This window comes from Convolutriloba macropyga, chromosome 11, assembly GCF_964194025.1.
Source record: "Convolutriloba macropyga chromosome 11, txConMacr16.3, whole genome shotgun sequence".
NCBI classification, from domain to species: Eukaryota; Metazoa; Xenacoelomorpha; order Acoela; family Convolutidae; genus Convolutriloba; species Convolutriloba macropyga.
Window position 1 is genome coordinate 44,342,905 of NC_134478.1, and position 17,835 is coordinate 44,360,739.

General features: G+C 36.3%; 1 protein-coding gene across 10 annotated transcripts in view; it reads left to right on the plus strand.

Annotated features, from left to right (window-relative positions):
• LOC142349443 (ras-specific guanine nucleotide-releasing factor 2-like) overlaps positions 1-17,835 on the plus strand; it is a 233,011-nt gene that overhangs the window by 158,833 nt on the left and 56,343 nt on the right. For all 10 annotated transcript variants that reach the window (XM_075400998.1, XM_075400995.1, XM_075401003.1 and 7 more), the window contains 5 exons: positions 1,456-1,519; positions 1,862-2,106; positions 8,513-8,682; positions 9,010-9,231; positions 13,522-13,790. In XM_075400998.1, coding sequence (XP_075257113.1) covers positions 1,456-1,519; positions 1,862-2,106; positions 8,513-8,682; positions 9,010-9,231; positions 13,522-13,790 — 970 coding nt within the window. The remainder of the gene's footprint in view (positions 1-1,455; positions 1,520-1,861; positions 2,107-8,512; positions 8,683-9,009; positions 9,232-13,521; positions 13,791-17,835) is intronic.

The following is a 17,835-nucleotide window of genomic DNA, read 5'->3' on the forward strand; positions in this document are numbered from 1 at the left end:
TATTTGACAGATTTTTAACAATCTTGATTGCTTTAATCGACTAAGTTGATAAGGCTACTGAGCATGATGAACTTGCATATTAATTCCGATTGATTTTAATGCTATTCAGCTGCTATTTTGCGAAAAGTAACGTAATCTGTTTTGTCGCTTTAAGTTCTCTCGTTTTCTCTATCGTTTTCAACTGTTTAGAAACATGTTTCTAGTACATCTAAATGTATCCTTTACCGGAAGTCATTTTCGCATAATTCAATACAACAGCCGCATTTAGCGAGCAAACTTTCCTTCCCTTTACCTTTTTCTTTTTGTGAAATGGATTAAATGTTTTTGGTGATATTTGTGCATCCCACATCGCTATTGTCCCACGTTCATTTAAAGGTCACATATCTCGTTTCTGTCTCACGTTATTGAGTATGATCATGGTTACGTTCAAGTTCAAGTTACCAGCTACCGATAGATGAAAAACATTTTTTGTATACTATTGTAGCTACGTATATTACGAATGTCTTCCTTACTTCTTAACATTCTATATTAAGTCGTCAGTGGATATTAATTTTATCAAACAGGAATACTCTATGCAATTTTTCAGTGAGTTCTGTTCAATAGTCGTTCTTGAGAAAATGACAATACAAGTGCATCTCTTCACCCATCCTTCACTTTCCGCAGCCCGTTTCCCCAATTGGAACTAATAATAATAAATCTGCAACCTATCAATCCGTAATATTTTTAAACCCTGACCACGGAACATTGAAACCCCAGGAAGTTGAAATGTTTATCCACTACAAGTAAACAACATTGAGTATTATTCAAGTGCTTAAGAGGGGGGGGGGGCTAAAAAGTTCTACTGCTCAACTAGCGCGTTTAGTATCTCCATCACTACCTGACACTTTTTTAGAAGGGGAATATCTCATAATTGGGATGGATCCGAAATTTTCCTTTGAGCAAAAAAAGTTTTGCTCGATTATTTGAGATATTTTTTAAGTTAAATGTGAACGAAAGCAAGCGTACAATAACATTAGCAGTCAATAGAGTTGTTTGAACTTTTATCGGATATCTGCGAGACGTTCACTGAGAACGCTTTTTTGAGTCAATTCATTGTAATATATCTGAATACAGCATCAAATATTAACGGCTTCAAGTGTTTTAATGAGGAAAGTTTTTTGTCTTCCTATATTTTGTAATTCATGCGTTGAAACAGCTGCGTAATTTGGCATGTATTTATTGCATATTAATTAATATAAAAGGACACGTTTATGTATGAAATATGTAATTGCAGTTCTGAGTACCTCGAAATATCTCTACCAGAAAAATGGGAAAGTTATTAATCAAACTTTATGTTCGCAAACGGTTCAAGAAGTATTTTAACAAGGTAATTTTGCAATCCATTATTTTGGAGCTTTTTGGTTCAATATTTATCCTCTGTTTATCAAGTGAGTTTCATTGAGAGCATTGTTTCAGTTACTTGGAAAGATTCCACTGGTCAACGCTACTCTACTCGACGATGACCTCTTCAGCATTCCAGGTTCGATTCCCGCTCTGGGTGATTGTTTTCGTAAAGCTCTACATATACCCAAATTATCATCAGCGACAGGTTTGGTTTAAGAATCACGAAGAAAGTGCAATTTCGCTAAGCCCCCCTTTCCTCTAAAACCCACTTACCCCTGCCCACAGTGTCTAACTACCGTTTTTGGAGAGTTTTACTTTTCGTAGTTAAGAGGATAAGTCTTGGTTTAAGCGCTCTTCTAATATCGGAAAGTTTTGTGCATAATAAGTTGGAAAAAAAATGGATTAAAAGTTCGGCCCTTTGGATTTGTAGTCCTTTTTGGGGCATTTGGGGATTATGAATAATGTGTGGTTGCTTTAGTTCCCACTTCTGTCATGCCCAACTCTACAGCTCTAAGTTCCTCGTCCTCATCTGCTACAATCACTTCTGCCTCCTCCTCCTTCTCCTCCTCCTCGCCCCTCTCCCCCGTGAAAGAATCGCCTAATGCAGAGTTTGAGGGCAGGTACTTCAAACTGGTGGTGAGCCACCAACAGGTGTCCTATCTCTTCATATTCGTCGCACCCACCAATCAAGAGAAGGAGGCATGGGTCACCGACATCGGACAGGTGAGGAAAAAAACAAACAGATCAAAACAAAACCAGCACCAATAGTTGTTGATACGTTCCAGTTGCGTTGACACAAAGTTAAATTTTCAGCAGTTTTCCAATATTGGACAGAATACAGTTTTTTGGGGTCGGTCATCACTGATAGAACTCATCCTTATTCATTTTTCTCTCAATTAGTGCTGATACTGTTAGGAGAAAAGTTCACTTGCAAGTTTTTCGCGTCGAAGCTCTTTGTTTCAGTGACCAATCATTGAGTGATTTAAAATATTTTGATGCTTTCAAATCATACAAAGATTGATGATTGAAAATCTTTTGATTGATCTACCATCTGAACTAAGACCAGTCGTTTTTGCTCGATAAGCTTTAGCATTGAAAATATAGTTGCATTTTCGTAAAGAATTTTTGCTGCAATTGTTTCGCTGCAAATTTATTTGTTACTGCTCTACTGCTCATTACTGAATTAAGATTACAGAACGATTGTGAGTCAAAGTTTTCAAAGATACCATAAGATTTCTTTTAAATTTGACGATATTTTTGAAGATTTTACCTAAAAATGTTTTTATGGATTATTCTAACGCAAATTTTTGAACAACAATAAAGTTTCAACTTTTTGAAACGCAATTTTGTTTCATAAATGATGTATTTCATTTGTTTATGACGAGTGCATATGAATAGAAATTGTATATCAATTTCCTGAGTTTTCAAACGATAGCGTTTTGTGGTTTTGCACCGTTGCCTGCGAGTGGAGTTCTAACAATCTATAGACTAAGATCGTGTCACGTAAGTGTGACATTGAAATTTCCAAATAAGAATCGGAGGAAAAGTGCATTATTCTTTTATGTGCCATGGAACCGCTTCGGAAAACTTCAGAAAAATCGCCAGTTGCAATTTTGGTCTCGCTTCATTCGTTTTAGTCATCGCCTGTGTTACGCATTGCTGGTTGCGAGTTGCAGATTAAAACACAGTTTTGCTACTTGTTATTTTAATGTCCTCTAGCGAACACGTAATATTATCCTAGTCTGTTTACAAACTTACAGAAAGATTGTGCAATGCGGAAACGCAAGAATCGAAGGGTTCTTGTTGAAACTGATTGCATTATTTACCACATGAAGTTCTTCTTCGAGTCATGTTTCAATAATAAAAAGGTAAGATTTTGTTCGTCTCTGCTGTGAGTTTCAATTAGTTTAGTCATCTCAGCTTAACTAGTAAAAGTGTTTTGCGTAAATCTGTTGTTGCAATAATGAACAGCGTAAAGTTATAATCAGTTAATCTACTTCGAACATTTTTCTTAATATTTTTGTTGCGTTTTGTTTAAAAATCAATTACTGATCAGACTGTTTGAATGAAATAAGCAGTTTGATTTTTTCAATGAAATTTTTTAAAGCAAAAAACATTTGATCTGAAAATTTTTTTGCTTGATTTTATCGGCAACTTTTTCAACAAAGCTCCTTATCCTCTATGTATTCTACGTCATGCACTTCTTTTTAGCGGCAAGTGCGGTAATTTGTGTTATTTCCCGCGTTTGATGCGCGCTTGACGTTTTGTTGTCTTTTTATTTAACATTTTGCTCGTCTCATTGAATTGACATTCGTCGAATTATGTCGTATACGGTGGTTTTGAGTTGTTGTTTTCAGATCTTCAACAGTCGCAGAGGTGCACGGTTCTCTGAGAAGGCTGAGGAGGGAAATTTTATGGTGTAAATAGCTATTTTTTCTGGGCAAAAAACAATGAAGGTGGCGCCCCCACCCCGGTCGTTTGATATCTGTTACCACATTGTCAAGCGGCTATTTTTAATTCCATTTTCTTGCTGATTCAGTTTTACTTATAAATCAGTTTATACACTTCGTGTGTAAACTATTCAAGGTGAATAATTGCCCTCAAACGAAGTTTGATGCAATTATTGTAGTCTTATCTAATTTTTTCTAATGACTTTTAGGTCCTCAAATTTTTCGTTTGCGTGATTTAAAATTCTATCGCATTCACATTTTTTAGCAACCACTAAAGCTACCGTTTCTGTGAAATTTCTATGAGGTAAAATTACCATTTCTGTAATTTTATCTCTGATGTAAAGCTTTCATTTGTCCAAAGTTTCTCTAAAGTAAGACTACCGTTTCTCTAAAGTTTCCAAATGCAAATTACCGTGGTCAATCAAGTGGAATCGAAGTAAAATAGATTAGCCTTAAACGATTACTGGCTGCTGTGGCGTGGAGTTCACCCATAGCCTACTAGGCTGTCGACAGCACCATGTCAAGATTGATCCGTTTGAAACTTTGAAAAAAACCAGCTGTCAATTTTTTCGGATTGGTCGTTTTCGATTTTTGTCATACAACCAGCAAATTGTTAATCGGGCTCGGAAATGGTGGCTATTGCAAAACAGTTCACCGGCTATGGTTTGGTCAGCAGAGGTAGTGTTCACATTTCTATATTATGTTTTCAACGCGCGTCACGAGATTAAACATTATATAAGTGGCGTGGACATCATCAGCATTTCCGGTGTATATTTAAGAGTAGCAGTTCATTGTCTCATGATTTGATGAGGACTTCTCTCAAAATCGACTCCTTTAAAGTGCTACCCTTGTTCCATGAAAATCTTCCTTGCGCTCTCCGAAACTCGGTTCCATGTTACCTCAACCGTGTGGTGATGTATAACCGTGCGGTAAGCTTCATCGAGATGTTTTGGTTATTTCAAAACACTAAATTGCGATGTGTTTGATGATTAAAAGTCGCCGTCAGCCTCTCAACGGCTATTATTTAGGTGCTCTGTTTTTCTTACAATCGAAAGGATTTGGATTCTATTGGTGTGCTGTCTTTTTTTTTCGACTCGAAGAGGAGTCCTTTTTTAATAATCACTTTAGTTGGAGTGAATTTGGAAGCAGGAAATGAAACGCGTGAAATATTTTGGAGTGGTTTGGGTGCTGAACGAAATTGAAGAAGGGAGCGAAAAGAGAGTGGTTTTTTGTGCATTCCGCTGTTTTTGAGAGAGCGTGAAATTTGAAGTGTGAAAAAAATTCTGTTAGCGAGCGGAATTTTGTGTTCATGTGCGGCTTTTTAAAACCATTTGTGTTGTTTATTTTTTTAGTTTAGAAATTTGATTATGATTTTTTATTTTTTTAAGGTTGTTTGGATAGTGGTTTGTAGGTTTTGGTCATCAATGACATGTCTCATTGGTTAATAATGGGAGCAAAGGAACCTAATTGATGGTCTGAGTTAATTAATTTTTAGTTTTCATGACTTTAACACGGCCTCATTAATACTTCTCATTAGTAACAGGCCTCATAGGTTGCTAATATGGGTTATTTTAGTCGAATAAATCTTCCCTGTTCAAATCTGATGCCTTCTATGACTTGGACATCAACTTCCTTGAAGATTTTTGCGAGTATTTGTTCTTAACTTCATTATCTTATATATTTGTCTCATTTTTGACCGTTTTCATTGGTTTCTAAAAATGTTTTTCTTATTGTTTAAAATCCTGCTGTCTTTGACTTATACGCTGTCCGTTCTGAAAAAACTATTAGTGAATTATTGAGTTTTGCAAGTATTTAGTGAACTTATTGCTGTCTTATAACTTAATCTCATTATTTACAGGCTTCATTGGTTGATCATGAGAAATAAGGGAATATAATAAAAATTGCTGTAAAATTGCTGAATCTCATTGGTGTCAATCTAATGGTTCTCATTGGACATCTAATACGGCTTATTCTTTGTCAAATTTATGTCCATGCCAAGTCAATTGTTTGGATGGTAATTCAGGACTTGTCTTGCTATATTTTCTTGATTCGCTTTACCTTTTGATTTTCATATTAAATAAGTCACGATTTTCACGTTTGACTTTTGACTTACTTCACTCACTGTTTCAACTGAAATGATGTAAAATTCTTCACTTATCGTATTCACTTACGCAATGTGCTGAATACTGTCAAAGTCAGAAGATCAGAATCAAAAGAGACCGGATAAACCAATAACACCGGGTCATCAAGTCATTGAGAATTAGATTATCAAGTTCATGAATGTGTTTGCTAACCGACATTGGTATTAATAGCCGCTTAGCGATAGCTGTGGCTATTATTGGACTTCTCTTGGTTTTATTATTTCGTCGTCAAGATTTTTGTTACGACCATTTGACATCACAGTCACTTTTCGTTCATTCGTTCATGCAATTTCAACTGAATTGCATGTGTGACGTCATTTTTCGCTCGTAGTAGAACGAGTTTTTGTTCATTCGCGTGATTAAATTTTTGGTCACACTTGACTCACCTCACTCTCAAAAATGACTTCCTCACTTCGAAATTGACTTTTATTTACTTTAATTCTAAAAGATAAGGTCAAATGGGTGTGTGTGTCACTCTAAAAGAAGGTTATTTGAGATCAGCTAATAGAGGAAGCAATAATTTCTGCAGGTTTTAAATCAAAATAAAACAGATCAGCCTTCAATGAAAAGACGATTTTTTTGGTCTGTCTTTTTTACTGTTTTTTTGAGACTGCAGATCTACGAATCTATTGCGGCTATTTTCTGGTAATCTGCCAGCTATGTTTAAGCGTTTTAGTTTTCACTTTTGAAGCTGAATTAAGTAAATTTTTAGAATCCAACTGAAACTGCACGCCAAATTAGAACATTTTTTGACTCTATATGAAAAAAACTGAATTGTCGGTCAATTTTCCTCTTTTTCTTTTTCAATCCCGATGTGCATCAAGCGCGTCAATGGAAGCTTTTTCCAGCCTTCTGCTGGCTATTTTAATTAATAACTGCCTTCAGCCTCTCAACGGCGATTATTTAGGCGTTCTCCTTTGTTTTATTTCGCTTTACCTTTTGATCACGTTTTTCGTTTTACATACGTCACGATTTTCAGGCTCAACTTCTGCCTTACTTCACTCAATGTTTCAACTGAATAGATTTTAAATTCTTTCACATATTGAATTACGTAATGTACTGAATACGGGCAAAGTCAGAAGCACAAAATTAAAAGAAATGGGATAAACATATTAAGCCCGACTATTAAGTAATTGAGAATTAGGTTATCAAAGTTCATTAGAGTGTTTGCTAGCTGACATTGGTATTGGTATTGCCATTTTCTCGCTGGTTGGTTTTTTTGTTCACATGCTGCAGTTTCACTTCGATTTTTTCTCTTTTTTGTTTTTTTTGGATCGTATTTTCTTCTAAATGGTTTTACCAATCCGTTCATTGTTCATTCTAAGCAAAGTTTTTTTCGAACCAAGTTCATCTTATCGTTATAAGTTTTTTGTTAACATCTGGAATTTCATTTAAAAAGCACGTATAAGTTAAGTAGGGATGCAGCAACATCTGTCGTCAATTCTATCAATAACCAGTCAGTTTAGAGCACAAGCTGATGGGCTAGTTGACTGTTTATTGTTTTTGTAAGGAAAAATTGTTTTTACGGACGTGAAAGAAGCTAGGCTCTTTGTTGTTTATTTAAAATAAATGAGTGGATCTATTAAAGGCCTGCCTGAGTCTGTTTTCATCCTCTCTTCAAAATTTTTCTTGCGCAACTTTCACCACCCTCCTACTAAAGCTATTTTTCATTTTTTCATTCAAGCCGATCGAACTTGCGATATGTCATTTTTTGCACGTAATTTTTTTTGCTCATTTAAGGTTATAGTTTTTGACCATAAATCGTATTTATCACTATTTTACATAGGATTGGAGGACATTTGATATTTTAATTAGAGCTTTTGGACAACTCAAGACATAACACTCTAATTAAAGATTACATTAAGTCAAGATTTAAAAAAGACCAGACAAGCTGTCGACAACGTGAAACAATTGTTTTTTATGTCGCTTTTTTGCGCTGCAACTGCAAACCGATGACAAAATTTTTATTGCAATCTTCCAGCAACTTTATTGAATTTAATAGCCGTCGCAGCTTCTCAGCCGGCTATAATAGCGCTCCTATTTTTTTCTGCTTCGTACTAAAATTTTTTGCTTTACCTTAGTTCACAGCTTGTTCAACATTTTGCGTGAAATCTGTTCGACTTCTTTAGGCTAATTTCACTCTTCTTTCATTCTGCTAAAAGCGTTTTTAGACAGCAGTTGCTCAGCAAATCAATTCAAAATAAAGAGTCAGTATGAAAAAACGAAATCCGAAATAGAAACGGGTTAAAAGCCCAGTTTGGGATGCCAGTTACTCGAACTTTGTTCTTGGTTACCATCTCTAATGCTTATTATATTGATACTAGCCGCTGTGTCGTCTCACTACGAAACAGGAGTGTGTTCAGCTCCAAAACGACATCAAAATTGTTCGCACTTTAGAATTGTCTGTGTACAAAAATCATTTTTTTTCGTTAATTTTTTCTCTTCTTTCAATACCAATCTTGGTTATGGGAATCAACAGCGGCAGTTTTCTGGCAATCTGCGGAGTATGTTTGAACTTGCTTTTTGTGTATGTTTCAGTGCATTGAGAATATCCACATATCTGGACTGCTGACTGGTCAGGTGAGGTTTGAGGAGAGCAGCTCTATTCGCATGCTCCAGTCAGTCAGGAGTGACCCCTCTCTCTTCCAGGATGACCCTCACATTAAGTTCTCCAGGGGCACCAACTCGTGCAGGGTTCCGCAGATAAGGTCAGCTCAAGTTCATTTTCTGTGCTCTTTGATACAAACTGTAAATCTGTAGATAAAGTAAGAAACAGCGCTTATTTACATGGCTCATTACATTACAATCTATTGGCAAGACTCGAAACCATCCCAATTTGCAGAAGCATAGATATTCAAGTTAGCATCCGATTTAACTTTAAGTAACGGTTGCTTTGCACAAACTTTATCTTTACATGATTATAAACAAAAAGCAATGTGCATCGAGTAAATGAACTCAATAGAGTATTGAAACGTTGCCGAAATATGAAGATAGCAAGTATGTCTGCTAAACTTAAATTAAAAATCTTTTTCTAGATACGCGACTGTGGAGAAACTGTTGGACCGTCTTGTGGACGTGCGGTTCCTCAGCATCGAGTTCCTCAACACTTTCCTCATGACTTACAGATACTTCACGACTGCACAGAGAGTGATGCAAGTGTTGCGACAGGCACTCCTAGATCCACAGTCCACTCCTAACTCTGCTGGGGGAGAAGGCTTCACTATTGGATCGCCCAACGGAAGCTCAAACTCATACAGGTTGTAATGAGTATGAACTTGGTTCCTAATATCCAGCCTCAACGACTCATCATAAAAATAGAAGCATCTACCCCCACACCTGTTGTTTATTACCCATAGTTGCATTTTGTGTACATGAACGTAGTTCCTAACATATGGGCGTGGGGCGCTTAAAAGTTTTATACCCGCTAATAGGGTAAAGTGAAAATTAAATAGTTTCATATTAAATGAATATGCTTGGGGCTGACGCTGGTCAACCCCCGAAATTCTGTGCTGGATGCAATTGCACAATGGAGCAGTGCTCAACGTTATGCATGTGGTGTGCTTCTGCTGGTTTGTGCAAGGAATGTGACCCTTTTACAGATTACATACTTCAATGTGGTTCCGTGCAATGGTCATGCGAAGAGTGTTCTCGGGTAACTCCTACTCGTATTTTATCTCAACTGAATGCCAAATTGAATAAACTGAACAAAATTGAATCCGATGTTAGTGAAATTAAGGAGAGCATCACGAATACGCAAGATGATAATATTTTCAATAACCCAAGTGCTGCAGAAACAACCAAACTGTTAGTCAATCCCATAAATCGACCTACGTATGCGCAAAAAGTTGTGGGACCGAACCCCCCACGACCATATTTCAATTTTCAAAATCGCAAGGACAGTCACTTTTCGGTGTCGAGTGATAAATCGAAAAAACGGAAACGATCAGTTAACGAAATTGCCATAGTTCAGGGAAGCAACACGAATGCTAGTTTTCAAGGAGTTCAACCAAAACCAAGACTTCCGCCAAGAAGACATTACTTTATCAGTAGAGTACCGCAATCCATTAATACCGCATCACTTCTTGATTATTGTAACGAGCAAAACTTGAAACCTTTGGCATGCAGAGAACTACCTAGCAGGAACAGTCAGCTTAAATCTTTCCATGTCGTTTTCCCCGAAGACACGACAGAACTTGTTGAGAGCACTGAAACTTGGTCGGCAAACATAATATTAAGACGGTATTTTCTAAATGAAGAAGCGCGAAACTGGCTGAAGACATTAAATTCTGAGTCTAGCAGCCAGCCGCAGGTGAATTGACTACAACAACATTGCTTACGCGTAGGATTATGGAATGCACGGTCAATTTGCAATAAAATAGATTTCACTGAGCCTTACTTAATAGCGCATGATGTCTCTTTATTCGCCATTACCGAAACATGGATATCCGATTTCACCCAACACTGTGTTGATTTAATAGCTGGCTCTAATTATTCTGTTTTTAATATTAACCGTAAAAGTTGCCGCGGAGGTGGTGTTGCTCTATTATTTAAAAGTAAATTCAAAGGAAAGCTTCTTTTTGAACTTGTGCTACCGTGCTTGGAGTGCCTAGGAGTTGAAATCATTCTCTATCGCCAAAAGACTCTCGTTATAGTTGGATACAGACCACCATCAGGTTCCTTCAATCATTTCCTGGAGGAGCTATCCAAATTACTGTCTGAAAATACTACGATGTATTCAAATGTTGTAATTATGGGAGATTTTAATATTGCTTTGAATAAAATTGGACCCCATCAGTTGAAGTTTACGTACCTTATGGAAGAGCATGGTTTAGTATCTGTTCACGGTGAAGCAACGACGAGGAAGGGCAATTTACTTGATTTGGTTTTGATGAACAATGATGTCTCTTTTGACCTGAATGTAGATAAAACAATGCCCTCTGACCATTACGCTATTACTTTTAACACGGTAATTGAAAAAGTTATATGCGAGAAGATTCCTCGCGAGCGTTATGTATAGAAATCGGTAAATCACTTTCAGTTCGCAGAAAGATTTATGCTATTATTTGACGAAATCATTTCGCTGAAAATGATTCAGAACAACTCTATTGAATTCATTTCGCTGGAAATGAATTCAGAAGAAGTATTTAATATTGTAAATAAACTTTATGATTGCTTCTACTTAAGTGCCATTTCTGTCAGAGATAAGCTAAAGCCCTTCAAAAAGTTTCTTGTGCTGTCAAGTCGACCTCGATGTTTTGATGATGAATGCATTAAAGCAAAACATTTGAAGCGTAAACTTGAGAGAGCCTGGAGAAAAATGCGATCAACTGAGAGTGAGGTCAGATTACAATCACATCTATGCGATTATAGGGAACTTCTGAAATTGAGGCGAGACAATTGTTTATCTCAAAAATTGTCGGAAAAGTCTAGCAAGCTGAGGTTTCTTACTTTCCACGAATTGTTCAGAAGAAAAATTTTTAAGTTAACTAAGAACGAAAATCCAACTACCTTAGCACACAGATTTTGTAATTTCTTCAGAGAAAAAGTTAGTACTCTCTTGCAGAACTTTGATAACACATTGCTCGAAATAGAGGCAACATGCAAATCCAGTTTTTCTTCCTTTATGTCGGTGAGTAGTTCGGATTTACGCCTAACGTTGAACAAAATATCGAATTCCACTGCACCTCATGATATCATTCCCACGCACGTCCTTAAAGTTATCATCAACTGCTACGTCGAGTCTTTTACTGACCTCATAAGTTCTATTTCGTTAACGGGCGTGTTTCGATCTTCGCTGAAGCAAGGAATAATAATTCCTCTCAATAAAAAAAACGACGAGGATGAAATTGAAAATTATAGACCTGTTACAAATATTAGAACAATGTCAAAAATAGTCGAAAAGTGTGTCCTTCAGCAAATGGTTGATTACTTTGACAGGAATGGATTGTGGCCGCCGCTACAGTCTGCTTATCGTCACCATCATTCAACTGAAACAGCAATAGTTTATTGCCTTGAGAGAGTGACTGAAATTTTGGCAAGAAGGAAGCTAGCACTTCTGATATCTCTTGATTTGACATCTGCTTTTGATACAGTCAATTTTAATGTGTTACTCAAAATATTACAAAATAAACTTGGCTTTGAAGGATCTGTATTACGATTTTTTGAAAGTTACTTGAAAAACCGCAATTCGCGGGTCACTGTTGAGAATGAGCTCTCAGATTACTTTTACAATGAAGCCGGAGTTCCACAGGGCTCGATTTTGGGACCAGTGTTGTTCTCATTTTACTTGACCCCACTGTATGAGTTTTTAAATGCAACTGGCGTAATTTACCACTTTTATGCAGACGACAGTCAATTTATTTTTGAATTAGATTACAATTTTACGTCCATAAGTTTCATTTTGAAACAAATAATTGATGTTATGTGCAAGTTGAAGTTAGTGAATAACAGTAGCAAAACTGATCTGATTGTTTTTTTGCAATCGCAGTTCTAATATTCCGTCCATTGATTCCTCTACTTTACTGGGGATTGAGTTACCATTGAGAAGCTCGATAAACTTATTAGGTTTTTCTTTAGACTGCAAGCTGACTTTTATAAATCAGGTGAACCGCGTCTGTAGGCAGTGTTATATACAACTTCGGAAATTCTATTCAATTCGAAAGTTTTTGGGCGAAAAGCAAAGGAAAGAACTGGTATCCTGTTTTGTTCTTTCTAGCCTGGATTATTGTAACGTTGTATACCTTCGGTTAAGTAAGAAACTTATCAGAAAACTTCAAAAAATTTGGCTGCAAAGTTTGTATTGGGTTATTCACGGAACGTCTCAGCAAAACATTTACTCAAAAAGTTACACTGGTTGCCTATTGAGCAACGGATCCTTTTCAAGTTGTTCGCTCTCATGTTTAAAGTTGATCGATTGATGGCCCCTATCTATATAGAGAAATTATTTCAACGGAATACAACCTCTGCTCGGCCCTCACGTCAGAAACTGTTTCGAATCCCAAGATGCTTGTCAGATGCCACGAGAAAAAGCTTCAGTTTTCAAGGTGCTAAAAGATGGAATGAGCTACCTGATTATATACGAAACGCAAAAACCTTTGAAGAGTTCAAGAAGCTTCTGAAAACATACTTATTCTGTCAAGCCTTTTGATTATCGACAACCACTTTTGGGTCTTGAAAGAGTGGCTAAACCTCCATCATCATCATCATCATCATCATCATCATCATCATCATCATCATCATCATCATCATCATCATCATCATCATCATCATCATCATCATCATCATCATCATCATCATCATCATCATCATCAAAATTGAAGAAAGTGTAGAACAGCTGGATATTTCGTCATTCCATTGTCTTATTAGAATCAAGTGTTGTTGTTTCAGTAACATTCTGATATCGAGTAACTTTGTTATACCTACAGACGATATTGAGTAACAGTGCCAAATGGCAAATAGTGAATTGTTGTCTTAGATTGAACTCTATGTTTTGTCAAACCCTATTAATAATAATGAACGCATCATTTACTTAGACATGCGTGTTTTAGCACTCTCTCGGACGCCTCTGAGCACCAAATGTCGCCTGGTGCGGGCCCACAAGGCAATCATCTCTCCACTAACACCAATCCAATGTCTCCGCACCTCCAAACTGGCAATCAATCCGTTACTCAAAAGGGTCCCTACATAAACGGTGCAGCTGCTACAGCTGTTCCTTCAACTCCCTCCCCTGTCGAACAGATGGTTGGGAATCCGTCCACGTATAGGTTAAGGAAGAATACAGCACCATCTGTCGTCAATTCTATCAATAACCAATCAGGTTAGAGCACAAACTGATGGGCCAGTCGACTGTTGTCTATTGTTTTTGTAAGAAAAAATTGTTTTTTTTACGGCCATGATAGAAGCGATGCTTTTTACTGATTATTTAAAATAAATGAGTGGATCAATTAAAGGACTGCATTGGTCTATTTTTGTTCCCTTTTCAAAAATTGTCTTCCTACATTTTCACCACGCACCTTCTAAAGCCATTTTTCATTTATTCAAGCTGATCGAACTCTTGCGGCATGACATTTTTTGAACGTAACCTTTTTGGTCGTTTGCGGTTATAGTTTTTGATCATGAATTGTATTTCTCACAAATTTACATAGGATTTAAGGACAATTGAGATTTTACTTGGAGCTTTTGGTCAATTGAAGGCATAACACTCTAATTGATTACATAAAATCAAGATTGAAAAAAAGACAAGACAAGCTGTCCTCAACGCGAAACGATTGTTATTTTAAATGTCGCGTTTTTGCACTGCAACTGCAAACTGATTACAAAATTTATATTGTAATCTTCCAGCAAGTTTTTTGTTTTTTGAACAGCAAAGATGATAATTACTTCGTGCATTTTCTCAAAAATTTAAGCAGATTATTGATGTCCTACTTAAAATCATCTTCATGTATTCAGTGCATTTAAAAACTAAACGCCCAAAATGAGTTAGTTTCATGAAGTTTCTGAGTAGCGTTTTTAATTGCTCTTAAACGAGGTTCATAGCAATTATTGTCAACGTTTCCTTTTTTTGTTCAAAATTTTCGCTTGACAGTTTTGACTTTTCGAGTGACTTTTACGCCCTTTACTTTTTGCGTTTCGCGTGATCTAAAATTCTCTCTTAATCACAATTTTAAGCAACTGAACTCAATTGGCGGCAATTTAATACTAAAAGTCAAATGAAAAGTGCGCCGAAACTGGTGCCATTTTTCACTTCAAATCTTTATAGTGGTATATGTTAACCTCTAATGTGGTTATTTGAAGCACACTATTGAACTTCTTAGTCCCATTTAGGCTCCCCCCGACTGAAGCAGGCTGCAATTGATTAGAGCTCCCACTGGTCGTTAGAGAGCAATTCCTCTGACGTTTAGTCGGCTATGTTTCTAAATATTTAACCGCTTCTTTTTGCTACTTCAAAAGCAGTTTTGGCAACATTAATCACTAGTATTTTCACTTCCATCTGGTTTTCTGCAGATATCCTCGTTGAAAGCTAGCAAAACCCCTACAACTTTCAGTCAGGAGAAAGTTTTGAGGATTCGTTGCGTTCGATAGGTATTACATATGCGTTGAACTTTTTGAGAGGAGGCTTGAATACTTTGTGGTTAAATAGTAATTTTTTTGTTAAATTCTGCGAATATTTTTTGTGGATATGGTAAAACTTTGCGCCATTTTTTTGGGTGAATAGCTACTGCACTTCATAAAACTGAAGTGAAGACGCAGCACATCTAACTCACTGTTTCAACTTAATGTAATACAAATTTATGTTATCAGTTATTCACCCAGTCATTGGGAAAAAATATGGATAGCAAGGATTAAATTCGAAACATACAGTATAAACCATTTAATCCTTTTTGTTTGACATATACTTGATTAATATAAGTTCAATAGGGCAAAGCAATTTATAAATCCTTATGTAAAAAACTTTTGGTGAAAGAAGAATGTCGATTTTATGCACTGACTATCCGATTTTTGATGTAGTGTTTATAGTCTTATCGATAGAATGTTGGTTCAACTCTTAAGTTTTTTCCACCTATTAAGTACTTTTTTCTGCGTGCTTCACTTTAAAAACCTCGTTTTCATGTATATCTTGAGTATGAGATTAAATATTAGCTATTGTTATTACGGGTAAAACTTCTTTTCTTGAATCTTTCCTGATCTGATGCCATCGATTCCTTAATGCCTCTCGATCTGCGTTTTTGTAAAACGTGTTTCTCTTTTGCAGGAAAATTGATAGATATTTTTTACTGTCGATGTAAGCAGTTTTTGTGTTTGCTATTTTCTTATGCCGGTTGACTGAGTGTGATCAATGATTGACCTTTTGATTGCAAAATCAGTTTTGTTCACTGCTCATACAGCTTTTTAATAGCCGCCGTCAGTCTATCAAACGGCTATTATTTAGGCGCTCTCCTTTTTTTAATTCGCTTTACCTTTTGATCACGTTTTTTGTTAAGCGACTTAACACGATTTTAACACTGTTAACACGATTTTCAAGTTTGACTTCTGACTTACCTCACTCACTGTTTCAACTTAATGGATGTTAAATTCTTTCGAGGTTTGATTTATGCAATGCAGTGAATACAGTCAAGGTCAAAAGAGCAAAATCAAAAGAAACTGGATAAACCGATAAAACCCGGTCGCTAAGTCAAGCGCATTAGGTTATCAAAGTTCATTAGAGCGATTGCTAGCTGACATTGATATTCAGCTTATTAGCTTTCTGTTAGAAGCTGAATTAAGTATGGTTTTAGAATCCAACCGAAACCACGTCGAATTAGAACACTTTGACACCGAAAAAAATTTTGGTCAATTTATCTCTTCTTTTTTCTTTTTCTGTTTCAATCCCGATGTGCATCAAGCGCGTCAACAGCGGCTATTTTCCGGCAATCTGCTGACTATGTTTGTCATGATGGTTCTCACGAGAAATTTCAAACAGTCGATGAAATGATTTATTGATTTTACTTTAAAGTCCTTAACAGTCACCTCAGCTTCTCAGCCGGCTATTAAAGCACTCCTATTTTTTGGAATTCAAATTTGAATTGTATTGGGGCGCTGTTTTTTGTAAGTGATTTTGGCCAACCCGAAAAAGGAAATGGAACGGAAGAGCGAGTGGTTGTGTGACGAGCAATTTTTGCACTCTAATTTTAAAGTAGTGAGAAAACGGTGTTTGAACAAAAAATTGTTTTCTCGCTAGTGCTTTTTCGTTAACATGCGGCAATTTTACTTGCATTTTTACTGTTTTTTCGACTTTTTGGATCGGATTTTTTCAAATAAATGATCTGACCAATCCATTCATTGTTCATTCTAGGCCTAGTGCTTCGTTTGAACCAAATTTGTCTTTCTCACTAGAAGGTTTACGGTCACGTGCGGCTTTTTTTGTTAAACGACGTATCGGTTAAGGAAGACTACAGTACCTTCTGTCGTCTGTTTGTCTGTTGTCGATTGCTAGCTGATATTAGTATTAAGCTTAATACCCTTCAGTTTAGAAGCTGAAGTAGTATAGGTTTAGAATCTAACTGAAACTGCACACTGAATCGGAACAATTTTTGAGACTTAGGAAAAATTTTTGTCAATTTCCATCTGTTCTTCTGTTTCAATCCCGATGTGTGTCTAGCTAGTCAACGGCGGCTATTTTCCGGCAATCTGTCGGCTATGTTTTGCTCATTTTTTCATGTTTTCAGTGTTGTGAATTTTAACGATATTTTTGCCAGATTTTTTTAACAGAATGATCACTTTTGAATAAAGTTTGATTTTTTTAGCTCGTCCTTGGTTGAATTTATATGCAGACAACTTTTTCTTATACTGTTTTAGACCATAAGCTTTAAAAAGCAATTTTCAAATTTCAGATTTCTGTTACTTTGTGTTTGGTATGTTTTATTGATAGCCACCCTGATCTTCTCAGCCGACTTTCAATAAGCTCCCATTTTTTTTACTTCGTGGAACACAATTTTGTTTTGCTTTACCTCATTTTGCCTGCACTTTTTTTCACATTTCGCTTGAAATCTCTTTGACTTTTCCAGGCCAGTTTCATTCTTCGCTAGTTCCTCTCAAAGTGCTTTTATACAGCAGTTTCTCATCATAGTAATCTAAGATGAACGGAGTCTTAAAAACGAACTCAAAAATAGAAATTGGATAAACCCATAAAGTCCAATTTTATATGCCCGCTACGCGAAGTTTGTTCTTATCAGTTACAGTTAACCTCTCTAATGGTTATTGGTATTGATACTAGCCCCTCTCATTAAGTAACAGGAGTATGTCTAGCAACAAAATGAAATCAAAATAGTTCGCACTTTAAAAAGTTTTCTTACATCAACCAGTTTTTTCCACTTTTTCATGTT